At 40.0% G+C, this 27,199-nt stretch overlaps 1 protein-coding gene across 4 annotated transcripts in view; it reads right to left on the bottom strand.

The window, feature by feature from the left end:
• Positions 1-27,199, bottom strand: part of TMTC1 (transmembrane O-mannosyltransferase targeting cadherins 1) — a 280,253-nt gene that overhangs the window by 149,152 nt on the left and 103,902 nt on the right. For all 4 annotated transcript variants that reach the window (XM_086713729.1, XM_086713726.1, XM_086713728.1 and 1 more), the window contains 2 exons: positions 6,432-6,513; positions 3,722-3,825 (listed from right to left, as the gene is read on the bottom strand). In XM_086713729.1, the coding sequence (XP_086569855.1) occupies positions 3,722-3,825; positions 6,432-6,513 (186 nt within the window). The remainder of the gene's footprint in view (positions 1-3,721; positions 3,826-6,431; positions 6,514-27,199) is intronic.

The raw sequence follows: 27,199 nt of genomic DNA, 5'->3' as shown, positions 1-27,199 counted from the left end.
CCCTTCCCCAGCCAATCGGCTGAGGCCACAGCCATTACCTCACCAACTGCCCCTAGGCCCCAATAAAACCTTTGTCCTTTTGAAACTCACTCTCTCCCAGGTATCTCACCGCTGCGACGGTGCAGGTAGGGGATTGAGCTCGAGCCAGCTCGAATAAAGGCTCTTTTGCTTTTGCATCGGACTCGGCTCCCTAGTGGTCTTTGGGGATCACGAATTCTGGGCATAACAGTGCAAAGCTGTTATTATGCATATATATGTATACTTATATCAATATATACAAATTAAATTTGAAAAACTAGTGTTACAATGTTCATGAAAAACGAAAAGGAATGAGATTGGTAAATTAGATACAAGTTTGTCCAATGTCCTGCAAGGCAATAAAACTGTAACATTTGAAGCCTTATTTCCTACTAGAGAGAAAAGAAATAATCACTGCTATCATATTTCTGTATGTTAAGTTCTAAGTTGACAGAGTAAAATATAGTAGTATAGATATAAATAAGTCAATCAAAGTTGTATTCCTCTAGGTTTGTTAGACAATGTCTTACATTACAGTAAATGTCACACAGTCATCTGTTGTCTTATTCCCTCATCTTTGATAATTTTTAACAAACTATTCTCAAGAGCAAACCACAATGATTTTGCATCCCAGTGTTGGTAAATAGAAAATGACAGGGTATTTCCTCCTGGATAATTACATGGAAATAGATTATGTAAATGTGAAGGGGGGGTGCCTGGGTGGCTCAGTTGGTTAAGCGTCTGACACTTAGGCTTAGGTGATGATCTCACAGTTCCTGGGATTGAGCTTGCCCAAAATTCTCTCTCCCTCTCTCTGCCCCTCCCTTGTGCTCTTTCTCTCAAAATAAAGAAATAAAACAAACAAACAAGCAAAGTGAAGGAATCTCAGAACTATAAAGTCACAGGAAATCATTTGAAACAAAGGAAAACTTGACCAAGCAACTCTTAAAACTATTAGGATTTTTTTTAAACTACATGGAATTAGTAACTATAGCAATTATTAAAGAAAAAGTCTCGGGGCGCCTGGGTGGCGCAGTCGGTTAAGCGTCCGACTTCAGCCAGGTCACGATCTCGCGGTCCGTGAGTTCGAGCCCCGCGTCGGGCTCTGGGCTGATGGCTCAGAGCCTGGAGCCTGTTTCCGATTCTGTGTCTCCCTCTCTCTCTGCCCCTCCCCCGTTCATGCTCTGTCTCTCTCTGTCCCAAAAATAAATAAAAAACGTTGAAAATAAATTTAAAAAAAAAAAAAAAAAAGAAAAAGTCTCAAAACTCTCACCTGATAATAGAATAAGTTATTATATAAACTTTAAAAGATAAAGTACTTGCAAGATGGAAGCAAAGATGCTATAAAAGTTGTTTGGAGTTTATAAACCCAGTGAAAGAGGTGAGGCATTAATGAGACAGATTGACAAAGCTGAATGACAAACCTGTGATTAGTAATGACAGGCTCACAGAGCCAGCGAAATCATAGCTAAATTGCACAGCTAATGAGAAGAAAAGAAAAACCAACAGGACTAGGAAACAGACCAACGTAATCCAATTTAAGAATCATCAGCCTACCAGAGGTCAAACAATTATTCAAGCAGAATAGAAACCTTACTTGAGAAAGGAATTAAAGACAATTTTCTGGATGCTCAAAAGAGACAATTATAATGCAGCTATCTTAGAGGAATGTGAAAAGCCATTTAGAGGAACTGTCATTGAAATGTCCCTGGGCTTCTATGCATTTTAAGCATGAAACACAAAAACAGAAAGATATGTTTTTTAAAAGAAAAAAAAAAGAGGATATTGTGTTCTGTCACATATTGATTGAATCACCTGAGAACAGTCACTTAGATGGAGTCATATAAAGTCCTAAATGAAATATGTATCAGATTCCTCTGAAAAAGGATACATATGCCTTGAAACTGAAAGACAGAAGCTGGCAAGTGACTGGCCCAAGGTACTAATTTTGCCAGAGGTTCCACCAAAGAATTTTTTTCTGCCACCAGAAGAGATAAAAAATGCAACAGGCAGCTAAGCAGTACAGGTAGGAAGGCAGTGAGTCAGAGACCAAAGGCACCTTGTCCTGACACTAAGGACCTTGGGGCAGGCACTTGTTTACTGATGACAGAGATAGGAATGAAATAATTGGTTGGTGAGTTCAGAACCTTCTGTTATGGAGGTCAATGTAGCTATTTAAGGAGGTACAGAAACTGAAACAATTTATCAATGAGCTAAAAATATCCACAAATGGATCCCAGAAATTTTGAAAGCCAGGGAGAACTAAAAAGGACAAGTAGATTGCAACATTAATAAAAAGTGGGTTAAAGATGTCATGATTAATCAAACAACGTTTTTAAAAAGATAAGGTATGGGGGCGCCTGGGTGGCGCAGTCGGTTAAGCGTCCGACTTCAGCCAGGTCGCGATCTCGCGGTCCGTGAGTTCGAGCCCCACGTCGGGCTCTGGGCTGATGGCTCAGAGCCTGGAGCCTGTTTCCGATTCTGTGTCTCCCTCTCTCTCTGCCCCTCCCCCGTTCATGCTCTGTCTCTCTCTGTCCCAAAAATAAATAAACGTTGAAAAAAAAAAAGATAAGGTATGAACAATAATGTATAAGGCTCCAGACTACCTCGAAGAGATAAGCCAACACTAGAGGCTGGATATCATATGATTTCTGAAGGCAGAGTCAAGATTCTTTAATATAAATACATGACAGAAGTAAATAGAAACAATTGTGACATAATGTTTTTGTAAAAACGGATTAATCAAATTGGAAGTTATCTTTTTTGAAAGGGAAACTGTCTTTAAAAAAGAAGAAAGTAAAGAAAAACATAAAAGGCAAAGCAAGTAGAAATGTATCAATTAAAACAAATTAGACAAATGAGTCAAATAAAGCAAAGATCACCTCCTGGCAGAGAAACAGAATCCAACAATGTGCTGTCCCTAAGATACAAGTAAGCCAAATGGGCAATAGGTCAAGGTTTAATTTAAGTTTTATTGTGTCTTTGCAAACACAAAAAGAGTGAAGGTTACTATTATGAAAATATTATATGTGAAAAGGTATATATAAAACTATAAAAATTTAATAACGGTGCATCTTAATGTTTTAACGTAATAGCAGCAATATATCCTGAAGAAAAGTCATGAAAATTGCCAAATATAATTATATCTGAAAGCCTTAGCAGGACACCACAGCTGACTGAACAGGTAAGGAATTAAAAACCTTTTCAATAAATCAGATCCCCTGATCAACATCACTTCTTAATCCAATATCTCTAAATCTCTTAAAGACAAATAGTGTGATAGAATTGCTGTATCTTAGCAAAAATCATTCATTTCTGTTTTCCACTTTCAACCTCTCCACTGATTCTACAAATAGTTTTAATACTCAGTCAACCTCTATAGGCTTGGCGGTGCACTGTTCTGTAACATTTGCCATATGGGCCACTCAGTAGACATTTACCATTGATCATAAGTGCTCAACAAAATACTTGCTGAATAGCCAAATACATACCAATATGGGAACAGTAGCAATAAGCTTGGCAACACAGCACCACCCGCTGAAACGAATTCCAAATGTATGAATAGTAGTTTCCCCCCTACCCCCAGGATGGAATACAACCCTTCTTTCCTCAAAAGGCAAAGGCAAACTCTCATTTAAGATTATTTAAAACAATTGAATGAGTACCACGTTAAGTTAAAAAAAAAAAAAATATGTTTACTGACCTTGTAAGAATGTAAGGCGAAAATGAAGCTGGATTATCCTGCTCTGAAAAGAGGGGCATAGATCCTCCCATTATCCACAGACGGAAGTACAAAAGGACAATCACCTTCAAAGAAAAGGAGATTTGGTAAGAAAGTCATTGCTCGTTGGGCGTAAGCCCCACCTTTCTGGAAGACACTTCCAGATGCCTTACAAATATTTTGTTTCATAATGAGCACTTCTATAAAATCCTAACACTCAAGATGAGTACGCAAGATGAGAACAGCTGGGTAAGGAGAAGAGTATAAACAATGAAGGTGTTGAGGGAGAGGCAAGCAAATTCTTAATTACAGCTGTCAGTATCAAGCATTTATCAGCTGTTATCCACTGAGCTAAAGACTTTCCATCTTCCCTGCGGCCTCACAGAACCTAGAGGTAGATGAGAAAGCTGAGGCTTGCAGGTAGTTTACCTACAATCCCACAGTTAATAAACTGCAAGATCCAGGAGTTGAATCTATGTCTTGTCCAACCGCTTTCTTAACCATTCCATTTAAACAGCCCCATGAAAGTTAATTTAAAATACAATAAACAATACTGCTGGGTTTTGGATAAACACATTTGAAGTGTTCCAACCCTCCAATGCCCTGAAGGAGAACATTCATGAAGGGTTATTTCAACAAATTCCGGGGCACAGCTTTTGTGTCACCCGCTGGAATTCTATCACTAAATGGTGCTATCCTGTTGCCAAGGTGAATAAGAAAGCCAGAAGGAGAGACATTTCTGTGGGGAGGAGAGTTCGCCCAAACAGGCCTTCCAGATGCTTCTCATTTCACCAGGACCAATTACATTGTTTTTATTAAAGTCAGAGGAAAACCTTTGCTTGAATAAGAAAGCTAAAGGATTAATTTTGGAGGTAGTTAAGGCTGGATTTTTTTCCCCATGAATATCACTGACTTCCTTTATAAATATCTTTTATAGGGGCGCCTGGGTGGCGCAGTCGGTTAAGCGTCCGACTTCAGCCAGGTCACGATCTCGCGGTCCGTGAGTTCGAACCCCGCGTCGGGCTCTGGGCTGATGGCTCAGAGCCTGGAGCCTGTTTCCGATTCTGTGTCTCCCTCTCTCTCTGCCCCTCCCCCGTTCATGCTCTGTCTCTCTCTGTCCCAAAAATAAATAAACGTTGAAAAAAAAATTAATAAAAAATAAATATCTTTTATATAAATAACCTCAAATCTAAAATCCTAAAATAAAAGTATGGTGTCAGCCAAAAGCATATCAACAGTAAACAATGCCTAGGCAGCCAATTAAAAATCGTCTTCACACTCGCAATGTCCTGCTCAAACTGAAGTTAAATTCTTACAGGCTTTATAATGGAAAATACCAACTACAAATGTAACAGCACAAGTATCCTGAAAGAATATAAATTCCCTAAAATACTATGAAGAGGAAAAAAGCCATGATAATTAAACAAGAAGAGTAGGAAGATAAATAGTAGAAAGGGCTTTGATAATAAATTTTTAAAAGAACAAAGGGATTAATAATTTACAACTTTCATCACTCCAATGATGTCAGATTACTTGCATTCCCATACAATTCTAAGAAAATAAATCACTTCTGAAACCAGTGATGAATCATCCTAGCTCTGTGCAAAGATACTAGGGAACACTTTAGAGAAACGTTTTGTCCCTTTTGTTGAGACTGTCCAGTCAAGGCTCTCCACCTTCAGTGAAATTTTCCATACTCTTCTTCCATAAACACGCTTTAGCATCAAGAAGAAAATCACATTAATTGGTGACATTACAATTCAAAGACTTTTTTGTAAGTTTCCTATCAAAATTTATCATAAATTTTGACAGAAATTTATGGGAGACAGCAGTGGCATAACAGACTGATCTTCTAAGCATGAATTCTTGAATCCAAGAATGTAAGAAAATAATTATTGGGACTGTCACCAGAGATGGCCACCAAAAATTCCTGCCCCCTTTGCATGTACATTCTGCTATTCTCATCAAGAATGAAGCCAACTGCCCCTCCTCTTAAATCTAAGTTGGTTTTGTGACTTGCATTGACCAACAGAATGTTGTAGAAAGTGCACTGCATCAGTTCTGGGCCTCACCCTTGAGAGGTCCTGCAACTTTTGGCTCATTCTTTTAGAAACCAATTGACATGTTGTAAAAAAAAAAAAAAAAAAAAAAAAAAGTCCCGGCTACACTGCTAGAGGGAGGCCACAGGGAGAGACCCTAGAGAAGGAGATACCACAGACAGACAACCTCGCCCAGCTGACAGCTACAAGAACCTGCCTGTGCAACCCCAGTCAAAAATCATGATGAGCAATTAGAACCATCCAGCTAGATGCTGTCCAAGCTAAAGCATTCAGGGTAAATATATGTGGTTGTTGTTTTAAGCCACTAAGTTTGGGGGTGGTTTGTTTTGCAGCAATAGATAACTGATACAGCCAGGTTTGTGCTACTGAGACAATTCAGGATCAGCACCTTGAAAGGGACTCATAAAATACTATAATTCATCCGGTCTGTCTTTGAGTTACCATATTCCCAGAAGGCTTTCATACATACCTTCCAAGGCGTTGTAACATTTATGGCATGTAAACTCTTTGATCCTAACATCATGTTGTTCGAATATATTGCTGATTCTATTAAATAATCTGGATCATGTCTCTGAGCCAAGTTAAAATAAAACACTTCTTATCAGATATTATAGAAGCATATCTATACTTACATAAGTTATGACCAAAGTGGCCCTTTTTAAGAATGGCCTCATGGTAAGCAGGAAATTTCTATTGGTCCTTGCTGTCAAGTACCTGAAACAGGACAGAAAAAAAAAATTAAGTAAGATTTTAGAGTCCACCACACATAATGTTCTCCATTCAATGTGAATAGGTCATAGCTTGAGAAAAGACTAGAAAGGATCATAGCTAAGAGCATGGCTCCTGGAGTCAGACCACCTGGGTTTCAGTCCCACAGTTGCTTACTGTCTGGAAGGCCTGGAGCAAGTTTCTTAACTTCTTTGCACATCTGTTTTCCTCACTTATAAAAAGGGGGATAGTAGTAATATCTACTCCACAAAAAAGCTGTGGGCAAAAATGAAAGAATAAATAGAGCAGGACCTAGCACTGTTAGCTATGAATATTACTAGCCCATCTACCCAAATAACCCAGGCATTCTGGCAAATATAGGGTTACACTGGTCAAAGGGATGATCTTAAACAAATTAAGAGTTTAGCTATTTAATTTAATTTGAGAGACACTACGTCTTCAACCTACAAAATATCTCACAAATATCTTACCCCTAAAAAAATAAAGGATGCCAAGGTTGCCCAAGTTAAGAAATTTACCCAAGGTAACAAAGGTAGTCAGCATCAGTGGTGGGATCACAGCTCACCAATATGCAGTGGGCAATTTTCTCACCTGCCTATGGCCTCTGGAACCAAACTAGGTTATAAGAATGTCAACTTCTAGAGGGGCAGGAAGTTATAAGGACTCTGCGTCTGCCACAGCTCACTCACTTGTACAAAGTAGGAGCTCCATATTTCCACATATAAGACACATGATTGGCTGGTTTTAATAAAGACTATGAAAGGGAAGCCAAGAGAAAGTTATTAACAAACCCCAAGCAAAAACCTGAAGCAAGTCATTTCACCTACATGCAAATTTCTGTATTTTAATCTACAAAGTGAAGGAAACAAGTCAAATCGAATCATGTAATCCAGCAAGCAGTTCCCACCTCATCCTTATTTTCCCTACCCTTTTTCATTTTTTTCCTTTACCCTACTTAATCCAATTTCTCTTCAAAGTATTTCTTCCCAGAATCTCTTAAAATCTGCACTTGAATGAGGTCCCTTTATACAACGGGAATATTCCCATTATTCCCAATATCCCCAATATTCTATTGGAGAGAGATCCCTTTATAAGGCCTGAGTGGGTTACTATCACAAAAAAGCGTCTATCTTGACAACCGCTTATAAAACATATATGTCCAAATGGTACTGCAAGGAGGTACTATAATGTCACTCAGAAGCAAGTCCTCTCTTCTTGCTTCCCTTTTCTTCTTCCTGGTTCAGAAACAGCTGTGGATCTGACCTTTCAAGTTTTTAATGAGTGGAGAAAATGAGGTGAGCCCCCAAAAAAACCACTAGAGTCAGCTTTTAGCAAAATCTGGACTGGATCCATCCCCAAGCACTGCAGTTAAACCTTGGCAAGGAGGAAGGCCAGGGATACTGTCTGCTCTCACAACACAGGTGCATCACTAATGTCCCAAAAATAGGCTTAAGGGAGTCCACCACCTCCTGCATCTGTACACAAGATTTGTGTATGTTTGCATCTGTGCATTTCTCTGAAGCAAAATCCTTGGCTTTGCTCTTTAGTGTCAATTGGATCTATGATTCCAAAAAGGTTAAAGCACTGGTAAGTGTCTTGTCTCAGCTCTGCCTCCACTATTACTATCATTTTCAGGATGACTCGACAAAGATCAACCTGGATATTTCTGCTGTTCCTTTACAGGATGTAATGTAAATGGCAGCAGGGAGGGAATAGCAATGCGGGAAGGAAAAAGGTGCTGGGGAGGCCTGAAATTGCAACACATATGAATGAAAAAGCATTTCTTGGGTTGGTCTGCTCTTGGAAGCTTCATTTCTCAGGTTCCCTCTGTTGCTGCTTTATTTTAGCACAGTGTTAAAAGTTAGAAGTGGCTTCCTCTCTATAAAACAACAAACCATAGGGTTTAGGGTGTTGTTTTCTTTTCAATGTTAAACTTAGGCAAATTCCAAATTCTGCATTTTGTTTCACTGAAAGCTCACTACAATGGTTATTTCACGGAGTGATATTTATAAAGTGTCCCTTTGTTTAGAAATTTTTCCTCCCTGATAAATCTCATTTCCTTAAGAGGTTAAGCTCTTTCAGACATCAAATAATTTGTTCTTTAAGAGGTAGTATCCCAAAGCAATGAAAGCCTAGAATGATACATACAGCACTGTTGAAAATGACCTCTTTGAAGATTTCTATTTCTAGTTTCTGTCCAATATTAAAAGAGAAAATAAGCCAAAATGATATGGGCCCTTTTTTGGTAAACACTAGGTCAGAGGCTGAGATTCCTAAGCTCATACAGGAAGTACTCCAAGAGCTGAATTCTCTGTATCCCTTCCTCCTACCCAATTCACAATAACATTAGATAGTGAAATTCTCCCCACTAATTTATGACATACGTATGGTCTGTAAAGTAGAATCAAACATCAACAACAAATAATGACAATATTATTATTAACGTCATAAAAATGCCAAATAATTCATATATGCCAGACACAAATCTAAGTGATTCAATTGTAATTATTTACTACTTACAACAATTCCGTGAGGAAAAATATTATAATTCCTTTTTTACAGAGAAAGAGAACAAAAAACTAGAAGTAATACTTAGCTTCTATCAGATTCTCTCAGCTATTCATTTCAATAGCAAGCTTAAGTATCTGTAAGTGCCTTATAAACAAAAGGCACTATGCAAATACCACCACTGATAATGTTCAATTTCAGTCTCTGCTGTTTTCCCTGTGACCCAGAGAACGTTCCAACAACAAAATCAAACCACTGAGGAACCCTCTAAGATGGGAGCTAAGGGTTCTACTCCTGTGCTTCCAATTCATTGGTTATATGACTTGTAACAAGTCCACAAGGAGCTTTGTTTCCTTCTTTTATCAGCCAGAGTTGGACTTAAATGGTTTTAGTCTAAAGTACTGTGATCCTTGGATGTTCTCACCAGCTGATGACATCATAAAGTGACAACTGAAGAAAAACAGAGAGAACCCTACTGAAAAATTTAAAAAGAAATGCCAAGGGATTAGGAGGAAGCAATTGTTAGTTCAAGTGTGAGACTTGAGAAACCCTTCATAATCTGCAGTTGCACATGAAAAAAATATTTTAACATCAGTTTGGGGTGTTGGCATTATCACCTCTGCATTTTTAACAATTTCTGATTTTAGGCAAATAAAAGCAAAAGACCAAGATTATCCGAAGTAAATTCCCTAACCTGTGCTCCCCTACATCCTGTACTTTCTATTTTTCTGAAATCAAATATTCTATTAACATTTACCTTCTCAGTTGATTGCGTTCAAATATTCAGAGCTAAATGGGATTTCCTGAAGTTTTCCTCCATAGCTTGTCAGTCATCAAATCCCAGGGAGGTCCCAGCTGAGACCAGGACAACCAACCACCCTGGATCACCCACCATAATCTTGAGTGTTAAATAAATGCTCGTTATTTTAAGCCACTGAACTTGGGTGACACAGAATTATCGTGTCAGTGAATAATTTATATAACACAATGATCAACACATGCTTACAGACCCAAACCGAGTTTTTAAAATATTTACCTGCCTCCACTCAACTTCCCCTGCCTCTCTCTCTCTCTCTTTTTTTTTTTTTTTTTCTGTGTGTTCCTTATCCTCCAATGGTAGACCAGGGTGCAAAATAAGAATTCTCAGTTTGGGATATAGACAGCAAGCTGGAGGAATTAAATCACTTGGATGGTACTATTTCCCTTAGCCTTAAATGCTGCTGGTTTAAATAAAATGTTATATTATACTTTCCAGCCCTTCTAGGGATCTATAAAAATCTGTTTATTTTTGCCTTAATACCAGCTCCTATGGCAGACATCTCAGATACAAAGAGTTGCTACTTTTTAACATTATACCAATAAATTATACACTGCTTGAAGGGGAGCAGAATACATGACCCTAAAATTCACCACTTTGGCATGTGGATTATTTTAAGCTGAAGACAATCAAGACCCAGCAGACTCCAGAAAACCTTTTATTTCTCCCTTAGAGAGGGGGCCTTCCTCAGAGAGAAAGCTATACCAGAGAACTGAAAGACCTATCTGTCCGAAAGAGCAAATATGTAACTACCAAACATCCGCTCTTCCTATTGTCTTGTGAATTACCCTTCTCCCCTTCAAAGTGTCAGGCTCCTATCCAATTCCTTAACTCAGGAAGGCAAGTAAGCCTCGACTGCCTGACTTGCCTGTGGGTCTCAAATTTTTATGGGGCTCCCACATACATGAAATGAAATTTGTTTTCTCCTGTTAATCTGTTTTATGCCAACTTAATTATTAGAGCAAAGAAGCTAGAAGGGTAGAAGGAAAATTTTTCCTCCCATTAAGCTATATACAAAATTCCTTCTAGAACACCAGTCATACTAATTTAATTTATCTTGTTCATTCAAGGTAATAAAGGAGATTAATAAAGAGTCATATACTACAACCAATTGTTGTTTTTTTTTTTTTAATTAAATTCCTCTTTAAAATAGGAATTCAGGAATGTGCTTCCATTTGAAACACAAGGAAAATGTTTTTGTTTTTGTTTTTTTTTACTTGACCAAAGTAACAAAGACAAGGCTCACATTAGAAAAGATTATCAGATTAACAAAACAACAAAAAGAAACTTATGTGTCTTTGGGTTCTTCTTTAATGCACTCTCCTTGAACCCATAAAGTGCCTCATCTAAATCTTAAATAACCAAAGCCATTCTGAAGAGGAGTGAAACAACCTTTGATGTGTCCTTTGATATTCAAATGTAGAGTCTGAAGGAAAGGAGCTAACAATTCTAAGAAGATAAGATGCATTTCTCAGTTCCAGCTATTCAAAAACCCCAATTGACCTTCAATACCCCATTCTGTGGCTGTGGTAAAGTTTCTTCCAGAAATTTTAAACTCTAACCTCTGTGTTATATACAAAGTAATATGTGGAAATAAAGACAAAGAAGACATAAGGGAATATCACTTCAGTTCTCTTAACCATTCTGAAAATCAAAGTTAAAACTAGAAGGGATCAGAATGGCTCAGGTCGTTTTAGGGGGAAAAAAATGAAGTCCAGAAACTGATTTGCATAAGATCAGGGTCTTTAGGTATCAAAAGTCAATGAGTTTAGGCTTTATTAATTAAACCTAGGGTCTCCTTTATAGTCCTTCTAAAATGAATTTAGTCTCCAACTAGATTTAGTCTCTGACCCCAATTTTTATTTCTTCTACATGTAACAGCAAAAATTCAGTTCTGATGATATCATCCTGGTCTGTCATTAACAGTCCCAGAAAAGTTTCAATTCATTCATAATAGGGAATACTTAATGCATTGAATATGTGCCATTCACTGTGCTATGCACCTTTTTTGTTTCATGCAGTCCCGCACTAGCCCATGAGCCATGCTCATCTCCATCTTGTGAATGAGGCTGAAGGAAAAACTTCTTCAGGATCTTGCAGCTGGCAAGTGGCAGAGGTGAGACACAAATCTAAATCTGAAGCATCCACTACTCACTATAGCCATGTAAGTAAAATACAGCTGGTTTATTTAGCACACTTTCAACATAGATTATTTACTAAGTGCATTTCTGCATGTAAACAACACAATGACTTCTACTTAAAAATGATCCTCTGCATCTTCAACCATCTTCAACCAACTACAATGAAACTTTGAGTACAGGTTTTTTCATACAAATGAATGAACTGAGGCAGTGCATAATCTTTAAAGGATCTTTCATGAAGACCCTTTATGTCCTTAAAGGTGAATGCATGTAGTGGTTACTGCAGGTTGAAATGCAAGCTCCATGTACTGTGGGCTGATTCAGAAATTCTAATTGAGAAAAGATGGCCAAAAGGAGAGTGTGAATAGCTCTGCAGGTGTCACTGCACTGTGAAACAATCAGCCAGCCAGCCCACAGAGACAAGTGGCAAGCAGGAACAGAGAGTTAAGACAGAAAAGGATGCCCCAAAAGAGTGAAAATGAAGCTGACACCTGAGGAAGATGAGAAGTGAATTAGGTGAGGAGGGAAGGAATAAGATACGTACACAGATGCCTAGGATTGAGAGAGGGCAAGCAAAATGAAGAAAATCAAAGTTCATTCTAGCTGCAGGATCTAATACTGGCAGAGTGGTGACAGACAGGGAGGCTGCAGAGGCAGGCAGGGGCACTTCATCGTTGACCCTCACATGCCACTGTGGAGTTCAGACTTTATTCTAACAGCAGTGAGCAGCCCGTGAAGGGCTTCACATAGTGATGACCCAATCTGATTTCTGTCAGAAACTGACACTATATGATGTTTCTACAGCAACCACTCTGTGGTCCATAACAAAGAGCAAAGGGCCCAGCAGTCCCAATGGGGGAATGGTAGGCAGCAGTGATTCTGAAAGTTTCTGAGATATCAGATTCAGATATGAGAGGTTCTAGTCTAACTAGGTAGGCTTTATGGTAGGGATAAGTAAGAAAGTATGTGTTATTACATTTATTTAGCAGTCTAATTTACTGTTAAGTCTTTTCTTAATGTATTTCAATTATGTGTTAATTGGCCATTAATTTGGCATCTACAAAAACTTTCTACTAACCAGAATATTAAATTGCCAAAATAAAAACGCATTAAAAGAATATACATATTATGCATCTGTATGGCATTTTCTATGTCAAAGGGCTTTTCAGTCCAGTCTAACATTTAATCCTTGAAAGATCCATATGTCGTTGGCAGAACAGAGAATACCATCCCCATATATCTAGACCTAGTGAGCAGTGGATCCTGAACCGGGATGTTTTATGGCCAATCCATGCCTTTTGGCTGCATCACCAAATGCTGTCAAACAGCATTTGCTGTGAGTTTTCCCTTATTTCTACCAGTCCAAACTTCTTGCACATGAGAGACTCTAAGGAACCCATGCAAATGAAATCACTGCTACTTGCAATACACATTGGTGTGGGTACACAAGTAAACTTTTGCACAAAGAAGATTACAAACAGCCAATGATACTATAATCATATTTTTCTGAACCTCTTATTGGAATATATGGGCTGATAAATTCAAATACAATTCAGCTAGTGAAAAAGAGTATTTGGTATTGGGACTGTCCTGGTAAACCAAGGAAACACATTTTCTGTTAACAATGACAACAATAAAATAGCTGACGTTGAGTAAATGCCTAGCGTACCCAAGTACAGTTCCTATGTATAAATCCTTAGCACAATCCTAGAAGATGTGCACTATTAATAGCTTCATTTTACCAATGGGGAAACCAAACTATTAATGGTCAAGAAACTTACCCCAAGCTCCCACAGGTAATAAGCAAGGAGAGTCAGAATGTCAATCTAGCTTATACGCTTAATTACCAATGCTCTGCCAGCTCTCACATCGTTGCCAACTAAATCTGTTTTCACTTTCCCTTTGCTTGGATTTCAAACATTACTCTGATGTACAAACATGTCAATAACACATGTTTAAAAGGATAATAGGGGCGCCTGGGTGGCTCCGTCGGTTGGGCGGCCGACTTCAGCTCAGGTCACGATCTCAAGGTCCGCGGGTTCGAGCCCCGCGTTGGGCTCTGGGCTGATGGCTCGGAGCCTGGAGCCTGCTTCCGATTCTGTGTCTCCTTCTCTCTCTGCCCCTCCCCCATTCATGCTCTGTCTCTCTCTGTCTCAAAAATAAATAAAAATGTTAAAAAAAAAATTAAAAAAAAAAAAGGATAATAATTCAGGATACCATACATACCTGATCAATTTAGAAAATTAACAAAAAGCCTTCTACAACTTTATCTCTATGAAAAATGACAAGCTATTCCAACAGTAATATTTAATTGGCAAAATATTGGGCACTCAGGTCCTATAAACAATATATCAAAGAAATAAAAGCAGACATTTAACACTTAAATAATAGCTAACACTGAATGTACACCATGGGCCAGAAACTGTCCTAACCACTTATATTAGCTCTTTCAGCACAAACAACAACAAACTATGAAGCAAGTGGTTTGTTTTTTTTTTTTATGCCTTTTTATTTATTTTTGAGAGGGAGAGACACACACACATACAGAGCAGGGGAGGGGCAGAGAGAGAGGGAGACACAGAATCCGAAGCAGACTCCAGGCTCTGAGCTGTCAGCACAGAGCCCGATGCGGGGCTCGAACTTACGAACCGTGAGATCATGACCTGAGCCGAAGTCGGACACCTAACTGACTGAGTCACCCAGGCACCCCTGAAGCAGGTGTTATTTCCATTCTCATTTTATGGAAGGGAAGCTTAGGGTGCCTGGGTGGCTCAGTCGGCTAAGTGGCTGACTTCAGCTCAGGTCATGATCTCACGGTTCGTGAGTTCGAGCCCCACAGTGGGCTCAGTGCTGACAGCACAGAACCTGGAGTCTGCTTCGGATTCTGTGTCTGCGTCTCTCTCGGCCCTTCCCCTGCTCAAGCTCTGTGTCTCTCAAAAATAAACATCAAAAAAATTTTATAGAAGGGGAAGCTGAAGCATAACGAAGTGAATGAACTTGCCTGGGGCCACAAAGCCAGTAAGGAACAGAACTGGGAATTGTACTCATGCATTTTGCTTCCTGAGCCTGTTGCCCAACACTCCACCACATGGCCTTTCTGGACGTGCTGCCCTGCCCCAAGGACAGATGGACACAATAAAGGATGAAAAGAGATCTGGAAGTTAAGAAGTCAGCATGGACTGGAAAAGGAGAGGAAGCTGTGGGGAACACGTGAGATATGACCTGGGCCTGGAGGGACAGAGAAGATGGAAGAGTGGGGAAGGTAAGAGGGGCCCAGAGGAGAGGTGCCCAGGAAGCTGCAGAGGGACCGGGAGTGAGCACACCGCCCAGGACAACGACGGTCCCTGCAAACACGGCGCAGCAGCCCCTCTCCTGTATCTGGTGCACCCTCAGTGTGTCAGAGTCAACTGTCTGCAAAGTGAATAAGGAAATGTGAAAGTGGAACTTTCGAAACCATGGCGGCTTGAACAATAGTAGAATATCCCCATATATAATTGATGTCATTTCCATCTCCCTTTTACTGAGCCACAAAAATGGGCAAGGGATCTCACCCAGGCAGCTCCCTCTCCCCTAAGCCCTCCCCAGTCCTTACCCGGTATCAACCTTGTCACGTGGGCTCTTTTGGTACCTGGAGCAGGACTGTGTCTCCCCATGGTCCCATCTGTGACCTCCTCCTTAGGTGTTTTAAACCTTAGAGTCAACACCCAGGACATAAATTGGGCCACCATACCAGCAGGCTTGGGGGTCATCCTATGCTGCAGCTCTCCTGGTCTCTCTTGCACTTGTTACATCCATGTAAAACGCAGGCCAGGTCAGCCCAGCTGGGACTCTATCCCACTTTTACGCTTGTAAGTGGGTGAGTAACTTAGGTTAGGGTGTGTGCTACACATGCAGACAGCTTAGATTTTAGACATGTGGCAGAAGAAGTCTCAAACCTTTACGAAGCCACTTTCTCCAATCCAATTCCAAGACAAGGCCGTCAGGCACATGCTCTGAAGCAACTTGCAAAAACAGACAGTAAACCCTGAAGCTCTGTAATACACTTGGTTTCGTGTACAGAGTTCGTGCAGAGGCCAAGGAGGACATTTGGCAGCCTGGGCTTCCTGCAGACACGGGCTCCTCCTGAAATAGATCACCTCCCTGCAGCCAAGGCCATGTGCGGTCAAGATAGGTGGCCTAAGAAAACATAGCACCACTCACAGGGAGGTAAGCAATGTTGATGCCGAAGAGAAACCTTTTCTTGGTCCAAACAAATTCATCCTGAGAACAGCCCATTTCCCTGGACCCACGCCCTAATGCCATTTAGAGGGAAGGTCAGAGGGCTGACTGTGACAGCTGCAAAGGCTAGAAAGTGGAGACTGGTCATTCCTGCACAATCTTGGCAAACACCTTTAAAATTCACATTTCCTCCAAGAATCTAACTTTAGGGAGATTCAAGTTTAATTTCACTTGGAACTCTTTTTTATGCTGAGGACAAATACGCTACATTCTTTTAAGGTTTAATTCTAGGCACTTTGGTTTTAAATTCCAGCGCTCATACATGTTGAAAGCTCCTAAGATTTCAGAGTAGAAATAAGAATCACAGTGGCTCTTAGCACAGAATATACATAACATGGGAACAATCATTATTCAGGTAACTGTCATGGTTTTAATGTTTGTGTAAAATGTTTACCAGTATTGCGGAAGTTAGGGATACATAATAATGAAGTCTATTTTTTTTTTCAAATACATGCTTCTTTTGGTTATATCATTTTTAAAAACTTTCTCTTGATTTACCTGTAGACCTGAGTCTCATTTTATTTTTTATTTTTTTTTTTAAATTTTTTTTTTCAACGTTTTTTATTTATTTTTGGGACAGAGAGAGACAGAGCATGAACGGGGGAGGGGCAGAGAGAGAGGGAGACACAGAATCGGAAACAGGCTCCAGGCTCCGAGCCATCAGCCCAGAGCCCGACGCGGGGCCCGAACTCACGGACCACGAGATCGTGACCTGGCTGAAGTCGGACGCTTAACCGACTGCGCCACCCAGGCGCCCCCTGAGTCTCATTTTAAAACATAACATAAAAAGCTATAGTAGGAACGTTGCCAAAGGAACTAGAAATTCCGAATCCTCCCAAAAGAGCAAAAGCATATTTTTTATATATATACTCATATCCAATTATATTTGTCTATATTTTTCAAAGTAAACATTAGAAAAAATGTAATAATGTCAGTTTGCTAGGTCTTAATTATCTCTGGGTATGATGCCTTGGTTGCCAGAGGGATCTCTAAAATAGCTTCTCAACAAACTGAGGGTTGATGGGCGGCGGGAGGGAGGGGAGGGTGGGTGATGGGTATTGAGGAGGGCATCTTTTGGGATGAGCACTGGGTGTTGTATGGAAACTAATTTGACAATAAATTTCATATAATAAAAAAAATAAATAAAATAAAATAAAATAAAATAAAATAAAATAAATAAAATAAAATAAAATAAAATAAAATAAAATAAAATAAAATAAAATAAAATAAAATAAAATAAAATAAAATAAAATAAAATAGTAAAATAGTCTCTCATTCCAAGCAGCTCTCAAAATATGTTGCTCGTGCTGTAGGGGCAGCCCAGGTGTGGTGAAGCAACCACAGGCCGTGGGGTCACACAGAATCCTGGCTCTGTCAGTCACCATCTGGAAGACTCGGCAACCCCTTTAGCCCTCTGGGGTCTCAGGGACCTCAGCCATAAAGTGGTCATCATAATTTCTACCTTACAAGTTCATCGAAAGGATTTCTTTTTTTTTTATGTTTATGTATTTTTGAGTAAGAGTGAGACAGTACAAGAGGAGGAGGGGCAGAAAGAGACAGAGGATCGGAAGCGGACTCCACACTGACAGCAGTGAGCCCAATATGGGCTCAAACTCACCAATGGTGATATCATTACCTGAGCTGAAGTCGGAGGCTCAACTGAGCCACCCAGGTGACGCTTGTTGAGCAGATTTCAATGAGACAAAGTGTGTAAGTGGCTCATCACAGCACCCAGAACACAAAGGCACCCAAAGTAGCCGCTACTCGTGCAGCGATCACACCTCAAATGAAAATTCTAAAACCCTATGGGCTGTATTTCATGGCCACGCACAGAAAAAGGAATGAATCAGTGAATTCAGCTAGGTAAGTACAGAAAAAAAGACTCATCTCCCTCAAATTCCACCAGCTCCGTCCTTCCCAAAAGGAGAAGGGAGAGAACAAAATATTTTCCTAGAAGACTATGCTATAATTTAACTTTTAACATTCTCATTCACTGGTTTCCTCTAATTCAGTTTGGTTACTGAAACCAGATACCCAAATGTGTTGTGTAGGTTGTGCCCACATGAGGTAGGCAGCCAGGTGGAACAGAGGTGGCCTGCAGGGGCTGAAATCCAGTGCATGTGCCCTTCGACAACCCATGAACCCTCGCGCCGGCTGCATCCGCCCTAAGGAGGTGGCAGCCTTTTCCGGATCCTCCCAAAAGAGCAAAAGGTGCCCTCAACTCAAACATCATGCACCCGCCATGCCACACACTCACAGCTTTTTTAACTTCATATAAATATCCGCTATTGGCCAGCAGCAGCCTGGATGCTTTTCTTTAATACCCATTAAACAGCTTCATTGTCCTAATGACTTTCACAGCAACTTGTTAAATACAGTGTTTCCATTTTCTTTGCAGCCAATTTTATTTTCTCACGGACATACTATCACAGTGCTGCTATATTTCCAGTCACCAAACCCAGTGCAAAGTAACTTAATGTTAACTAACATCCGTTTCTGTATTAACTCGGCTGAGTTTCCCTTGCCCACTCCCCATGGTATTTGATACTGTAGGAATCTTACTCATCATACCAAATTTTAAAAATTCTTAAATCATAGAAGTCTTAACACTGTCTTTACAATCCCCAGCAGTATCAGGGCCAGATGTGGGACTGTCAAACACATTTTTACTGTCCTAAACTGAACTCAAGCCAAACCGAATCCTTTGAAGTTTTCCAGTCTACGTACAGTTTTCAGACTCTAGAGGTTTTATACACGAGACTGAATTGTCAGCAGGGTAACCAAGCAGTCCAGTGTTCCTATTACTAAGGAGCTTGCCGGAACCTGGGACTTCCAGTGATGACATTAAGAAAATCCTGGGAGGGGACGCCTGGGTGGCTCAGTCAGTTAAGCATCTGACTTCAGCTCAGGTCATGATCTCACAGCTTGTGAGTTCAGGCCCCACATCGGGCTCTGTGCTGACAGCCCAGAGCCTGGAACCTGCTTCCGATTCTGTGTCTCCCTCTCTCTCTCAATCTCTCTGCCCCTCCGGGCTCACACTCTGTCTCTCTCTCTCTCTCTCTCAAAAAATAAATAAACATTAAAAAAAAATTTTTTTTTAAAGAAAGTCCTGGGAAAACCAGAGTGAGCTGGTCATGATCTAGCAGGTTAGCAGGGCACAGTAGAATTAATTGCTATCAACCAAACCATTCGTTCTGCAAAATCTCAAAGAAAATAATTGGTTTCTTTCTCTTGCCTTGGGCAGCCACACCCACATGCGTGTATACACACATACATACATACACACACACACACACCCCTCTACCACCACCACATGTACCCTCTTACCCATGACACGATTCCTTATAAATAAGAGTTTAATCAAAAACAAGTCTTTCTCTGGTGGAAGATATTTACTAATTGACTGATCTGGTTAATTCTGAAAATATGAGAACTAGAATTTTCTCACCCACACTTTCCAGCTGTCAGATAAATCTTTACTACTTGGATAAGCCAATATAGGCTATTCTTTATAGTGGCATTTTATTACAGTAACAAAAGGAAAGGGAGGCAGCAAGAAACAAGAATTTAAAATTTCTTTTAATGTTTATTTGAGAGAGAAAGAGAAAGAGAGAGAGAGAGACAGTGTGAGCAGGGGAGGGGCAGAGAGAGAGAGAGAGAGAGACACAGAATCTGAAGCAGGCTCCAGGCTCTGAGCTGTCAGCGCAGAGCCCAACACGGGGCTCAAACCCACAAACCCACAAACCATGCCCTGAGCCAAAGTCAGAAACTTAATTGACTGATTCACCCAGGCATCCCAGAAACAAGGGCTTAATAACCACTAAGACTGTACAGAATTCACTACATATGCAATCAATGGAACTGTAATGACTTTATTTACTAGACTATAAAGCTGCCTGGTTGATTACAGTAGAGTTGATATTTTAAGCGCTAAATTCAAATCAAACTTATACCAGTAATTAAAAGGAATTTAAGTCTTGATTTTAAAACGCATCATATCCATAAATGACAGACACAGTAATACCTAAAATGATCAATCTTAGTTGTAAACAAACAGAACCAAACATTCAAGCAAATCTCAAGGTCCAAAATCTCGTGGCCTGTAATTCTGATATTTATCTCTTTATACTCTGCATTATGTAAACATCACAAATTCATCTTTATTTTTAAATACCAGTGATACTTAATTTAAAAGTTTATGAAAGTTTTTCTCTACTTATATGCCCCTCTTTTTTATTGTCTTTTCCTTGTATGCAAGGTTTAATGATGACAGAATTATTTAAAATCATTCCCATTGTTTTTAAACACTAAGGTTTCAATTTCCTGGGCCCTATTACTAAAAACACCATACTGAATAAAGCTAAAAGCAGAGTTTTCCACCGTTCAGTGATCTCCTACTCAAGTAGAAGAACCACATTATGAATATTAAGGGAATACTTTAGACTGACAAAAACAACAGACGTTCATCATGAAGAAAACAAACTCCAGAAGAATCTATTTTGACACATCTCTTGCCCAAGTAAGAAACCGTGGTCCCTCTGCCATGGTCACTCAGTGATTTGTTTCTAGGGGTCCCATCTACACTCTACCTCCAAGCCAAATAGGCCAATTCCAGGAGTAACAAACCAGGCACAGCCTCTCTTTAAGATGTGGCAGCCGGTGAAATTCTATTAGGCAGGTGATTAAGAATCATGCTTGATCGCAATTTCTCTAACAAGCACTTTATGAGAAACCGATAGAAAGTGGGTCCCCCCAGGTGGTCAACTGAAGCATGTCCCGGACATGTGGATGGATGCCTTAAGCGAGGCCTCACCAGTGTGGACAGCTGGGGAATCATTAAGTCCTGACAGAGCTGGCTGGTATGCTACAGTGAACGAAAAAGAAGAACATCTTGTCCTCATATAATATGATTTGGTTGAGAACTAAAATAAGACAATTCACATGAGGCCCTTCTGGTCCTTTGTGAGAAAAGAGGTATAGGCAGGGAAACATACCCATCTGCCTAAAAGCATTTACCGTTCCAGAACCCTTAGGATTTTTCAGGTCCACCTTCAAGAAAACAGCATAAAAATATTAACTGGCATCTAATTTTGCTATGTTCTTCTTTCTTAGCTAGTTCAATCTAATGGATTTCAGGATCAAGGTTATTGCAAATAAAAGGAAAATCAAATTTGCAGCATGAATAACCCCTCTCCTGCATGGCTGTTTTGCACACTGGATTGTTTTTGTTTTCGTTTCTTTGTATTTACACCATATCTGCACAGTATCAATGAGCCTATTCTCAGAGGACCACAAGCAATCCAAATAAGGTAGGTGAATTAATAATCCATATTGGATGAGCCATTTTTACACGAGATGATTTAATTTTTTCATTTGCTAAAGACAACCACTTCTATCATTATACTATTCTACAATCTTAATAAACTAATATTTCTGCCATATTCAGAAACTCATCTCCTAAACAATTTCCTCCATTGGTTATACATACAAAAATCAGAGATGAACAAAAATTGCTTATGAGCAACCAAAACTGATGTTTCCAACTCCCAGTCATCCAGGTTTCATCCCTGAAACAAAATCAAACCAGGCAGAAATGTTGCCACAGAGAAGTACACTGTCACAGCGACTGGCTTGCTGTTTCCCAGATCCTGTTTACTCTTCTTCCTGAGCACATAACTTCTCTGCTTCACTGACGGTTAGAAACGGCCACATGACCGAGTTCCAGCCAGAGGAAGGTGAGCGGGAGTAACAGGCACAACTTCCAGGTCTGGCCCTTAGCATCTTCCTGCATTGGAACACCTCGGCATTTTCCTCTCCCTGCTTCATGCAGCAAGCCCAGAAGCTGAAGTCACTGCTTGAAGATACAGAGTCACCAATGGAGGGAACCTGGGTTCCTGAATCACAGTGTGGAGGTAGCCTGCCCACCAATCAAGAACATGTAGTTCAGACTTAATGTGAGGAAGAAATAAACTTCTATCACATGTAAGCCATGTTCGTGGCTGGTGTTATCTCACCAAAGAGAGATGCCAGTAGCAAGAAGTGGCATCTAAAAGCAAGGAGAGATCTACAAATTCATCTTTGGAAACAAATCTGAGATATTCTAAGGAATTTATGTAAGGAACATTAGTGTCCCACTATTTACAAATACATACTAAGTTTTTGACAACTATAACAGAATACAGTGGTGGCATGGGCTCTCCGTGAGACAGACAAAATGGTCGACTTCTCATGGGAGTGAAAATTTGTGCAACCCCATGGACTTTTTTCTGAATAGCAGTTTGGCACCATACAGCCAAGCCTAAAACACTTTCCCAACCTTTGGTAATCACACTCAAATCAGAAATGCACAGAATGAATTATGTTCACATCAGTGAAAAACTGGGAACAACCTAAATATCTAATTATAGGGGAATAATTAAATAAATGTTACCATCACCAAACATTGGAATAACACCATTTAATCATTTGAGATTATGTTTAAAGAATACTTATGTATTTATTATTTTTGAAAGAGACAAAGAATGCAAGCCGGGTAAGGGACAGAGGGAAAGAGGAAGAGAGAGAGAGAGGGAGAGAGAAAATCTTAATTTTTTAAGCAGGCTCCACACTCCAGCATGGAGGTCAACACAGGGCTTGATCCTATGACCCTGGGATTATGACCTGAGTCAAATCGAGATGGATGCTCAACCAACTGAGCCACCCAGGCACCCCTAAAAGAATATTTAAAGATATGTATAAACACTCATACATTGTTAAATAAATATAAAAGAAGACGATCAAGAAGCACACACAATATGAATGAATCCAGTTAAAGTGTATGTAAAAGACTGGTGAGCTATGCACCTGTTACTGATCGCATGTTTGTATCCCTCTACTGAATTCACGTGTTGGAATTCTAGTCCCTAGTGTGATGGTGTTTGGAGATGAGGCCTTTGAAAGGTGATTCGGTCATGAGAGTGGAGCCTTCACAGTGGGATTGGTGCCTTTAGAAGAAGACACAGGAAAGAGCTTCCTCCATGCTTTCTGTCATGTGAGAATACAATGAGAAGGTGGCAGTCTGCAAATCAGGAAGTCAATGCTCACCAAGAACTATATCTGCCAGCACCTTGATCTTGGACTTCCCAGACCCAGAACTGTGAGAAATAAGTATCTGTTGGTTAAACCACCTAGTCTAGGGTAGTTTACTAGAGCAGCCAAGTAGATTAAGGCAGTGCCAAAACACTAATTGAGGTTACCCTTGGATATTGATATTAGGCATGCCTTTTCATGTCTTCTTCATAATTTTCTGTAGTTTGGAATTTTTCAGCAGTTAACATGAAATACTTTTATAATCAGAAAAAAAGGCAATCAATTCCATTATTTAAAGATTTTTTTTAAGGAAAGTTAAAAATAAGGAAAGAGGGGCACCTGGGTGGCTCAGTCAGTTAAACATCCGACTCTCGATTTCGGCTCAGGTCATGATCTCATGGTTCATGGGTTCATGCCCCACATCGGGTTCCACACTAACAGTGTGCTTGGGACACTGAGACAGCCTGCTTGGGATTCTTTCTCTCCCTCTTTCTCTGTCCCTCCCCCTGCTCGTCTCTCTCTCTCTCTCTCTCTCAAAATAAAGAAATACACTTAAAAAAAAAATAAAAAGATATGGGCACCTGGGTGGCTCAGTTGGTTGAGTATCTGATTCTGGATTTTGGCTCAGGGAAAAGATATGGGCACCTGGGTGGCTCAGCAGGTTAAGCGTCTGACTCTTAATTTTGGCCCAGGTCATGATCTCACAGTTTGTGGGACTGAGCATTGCACTGGGCTTTGCGCTGACAGCATGGAGCCTGCTTGGGATTCTCTCTCTTCTGTCCCTCTCCCACCCACTCACGGCATGCCTGTGTTCTCTCTAAAATAAAACAAAATAAAATAAAATAAAATAAAATAAAATAAAATAATAAGCTAGAATCTTTAAAGAACTGAAGGCCAAAGAGAAGACAAAAGGAAATCCTTTGGGTCATCTCAGTGATTCTTAAGGAGCTAACTATTATAACAGTTGCTCAGTAAGCAATGTTTATAATGATGATCCTAATATACTAGGGTCTAGGATACATTATTCAGTTAAAAAAAAACAGCAGAAAAGTATATATTATATGCTAACATTTATCTAAGGTGGGAGGATGGGGGGTATATTTTAAATTAAAGCTAACACTAGAGATGAGAAGGAAAAGGAGGTAGAGAAGGAAAAAAGAAGAAAGGACTACCTATAGGTGAAGTGAGGTGACAGGGCAGGGAGGATTGGGACAGGCCTCTCTGAGTACACCTTATTTTGCAGATTTAGAAGCAGTGTTTATAGGGTTATAAAACAAATTAAATCCAAGAAAAAAAAATCCTTCAAAATCAAAAGCAACATGAAACAAACAAGTCAAAACTACACAAAAAGGAACTATATCAAGTAAGTTTAAAACACGGGAATTTTACTGTATATACCTAGTACTGTATACTTTAAAAGCAAAAAGCATTATAAAAAATTCACAAACTACTTTTAATAATCATATTGTTTCTGGTAATGTTGGTATTGTTATTTTGAGACTGTTACATGAGTAACGTAGGATAAAAAGGATAAAACAAATACATAATTATACCTGTGTTGTTAGGAACCAGAATTTTCAGTGGCAGCAAGAGACATACCATCAATGAGGTTAGGTAAACATCCTTGTAGTTCCAAATTTTAGCTGAAAGTGTTAGCTAGAGTGCAATGGGAAGTTACCCAAATAAGAGGGTTGCAAGCCATCGGGAGAAAGGAGGAGGGGAAAGGACAAAAGCAGGGGAAAGGATGTTTTGCAAAACCAAAAGTTCCAGCCAAGGAGTAGCTCAACTAGGTGTTTCTCCTGAGAGCCCCCTGCTAGGTGTGTTTCACCTAGAGTGACTTACATGAGCTAGTTTGAGCCGGACTGGAGCTGGGGACCTGTGCAGTAGCCCCCCTGAGTTCCTGAAGTTACCTTTAGTGCATTATAAAACTAAGACCCACCCCCTATGGGTGGGGTGTTCTGCCATTTTTTGAACATGGATACATGCATTAGCATGCTGACATCCTAGCATGCACAACTGAGTCCAATTGTTTATGCAAGCTCCCTGCCCCCATGCCCCACACACCCAATAAAAGCTTCCTGTACTAACCCCATGGGGAGACAGTGCTTCTGAGACAAAGAAACTGAAGAGACTGCTTTTCTGGCTCCTTTAATTACTTCTATTCTTGCTAGGACCTATACCCCTGCCTTACACACACCTTATAGAACAGATAATGCATGTCCTCCTTGTAAAGGTCAAGGTGTTAATACTTCTTTAGAGCCTTCCAGCACAATAGATAACATCTAAGGAGTGATCAGGCAGGGTCTCTGGAATGTTTTCCAAGACAGCTGACTCACCAAGACCCCCTGGATCTTGGGCTTAAGTGACTTACAGAGATCACCTTAACACTCATCTTTGTTCTTGGATGCCTGAGAAGATAAGTGCACTGGACCACAATCCCCAATAAAACCCCAGACCCCAAGCAAAGTCAAGACTCACTCGCCTCTCCTTTCCCAGATGCTCCTTCTGCATCTGCCCTCCATGCCTTCAACAAACTGCTCTCACTTCCTCTTCACTCACGTTTGATTTCTATTCTGCCTGAAGCAAAGGACCCTCTTCTCCTTGGACCCAGTCAGCCGGCATCACTTTGAGACCTATCTCCCTGTCCCCTTACTTGCAACAATAATAACAAGTTCTTTGCTTTCAACATTTCCTTGAATTGTGTTCAATTTGATTCACCCCAACCAGAAAACCACCCTGAGTTCAGTTAAAAGAATCAGAATGAACTCATTACCTGTTTTCATATTTTTTTTTAATTTTTTTTAACGTTTATTTATTTTTGAGACAGAGAGAGACAGAGCATGAGCAGGGGAGGGGCAGAGAGAGAGGGAGACACAGAATCTGAAACAGGCTCCAGGCTCTGAGCTGTCAGCAAGCACAGAGCCCGACGCAGGGCTCGAACTCACGAACCGTGAGATCATGACCTGAGCCGAAGTCGGACGCTTCACCGACCAAGCCACCCAGGCGCCCCACCTGTTTTCAGATTTTAAAGATAATTGATTTTGACAGAACTTGCCACTGAAAAGGCCTGGAGACACAGTGAATTATCCACTAGCAATAAGCACCACAAATGCCCTGATTTTGTTCCTAAAAATCATTCCCAAATAAAAGAAACCAAAAGCTCTTTGGAGAAGTGGATGTTTCTAGGTCTGGAGTAGAGAATGAATAAGATAAACATGGTATATCTAGAATAATAGGGAAGAGAACTGAAGTCACATCGAAAGGCCTCAAAGGCCAACTTGAAGAAAGCTTCACCAAAATGGGCATTTGAACATCAACAACAGAACCGGCAAATAAAGTTCAAGAATCAAGTGTTTGTCCTCTGTTGCCTATACAAACTGTATCCTCAGGATAACCAAATATTTCATGGAGGAATGTTTCTCTTGATAGATATTCTAGCAAATAAATGAGGAGAGAATGATAGAATTAGAATAGCACATTTTTCAATCCCTACTGAAATAATGGGTCTAGGTATATCGTAACTCACTTCTCCTGAAAGTATGTAATGCTGTCTATGAAGTATTCTTACCCAAAATAGAAAACCTGAATGCAATCAAACTTCTAAATCCATCAATTTACGGGAAATATAGTGGACTGATGAACTGATATGTTCTTCAACTGATATGTTGACATCATGGAGATGAAATCAGCAAAAGGCAGACTGTGGGAAGCATCACAAAATGAAAAGAAAAAAAAAAGTAAAGAAAACAAAACAAAACAAGGCAAAATTGTGAACTGCAAAGCATTCTCAGCATCACACTGCATTCTAGCCGTGGACTGAGACCTGACCCAACTAACATGGCTTCTAACAACCTAACAC

This window comes from Puma concolor, chromosome B4 (assembly GCF_028749965.1).
Source record: "Puma concolor isolate L17-30 chromosome B4, mPumCon1.1.hap2, whole genome shotgun sequence".
NCBI lineage: Eukaryota > Metazoa > Chordata > Mammalia > Carnivora > Felidae > Puma > Puma concolor.
The sequence above is the reverse complement of the archived record's forward strand: the minus strand, read 5'-3'. Positions and strand labels throughout refer to the sequence as shown.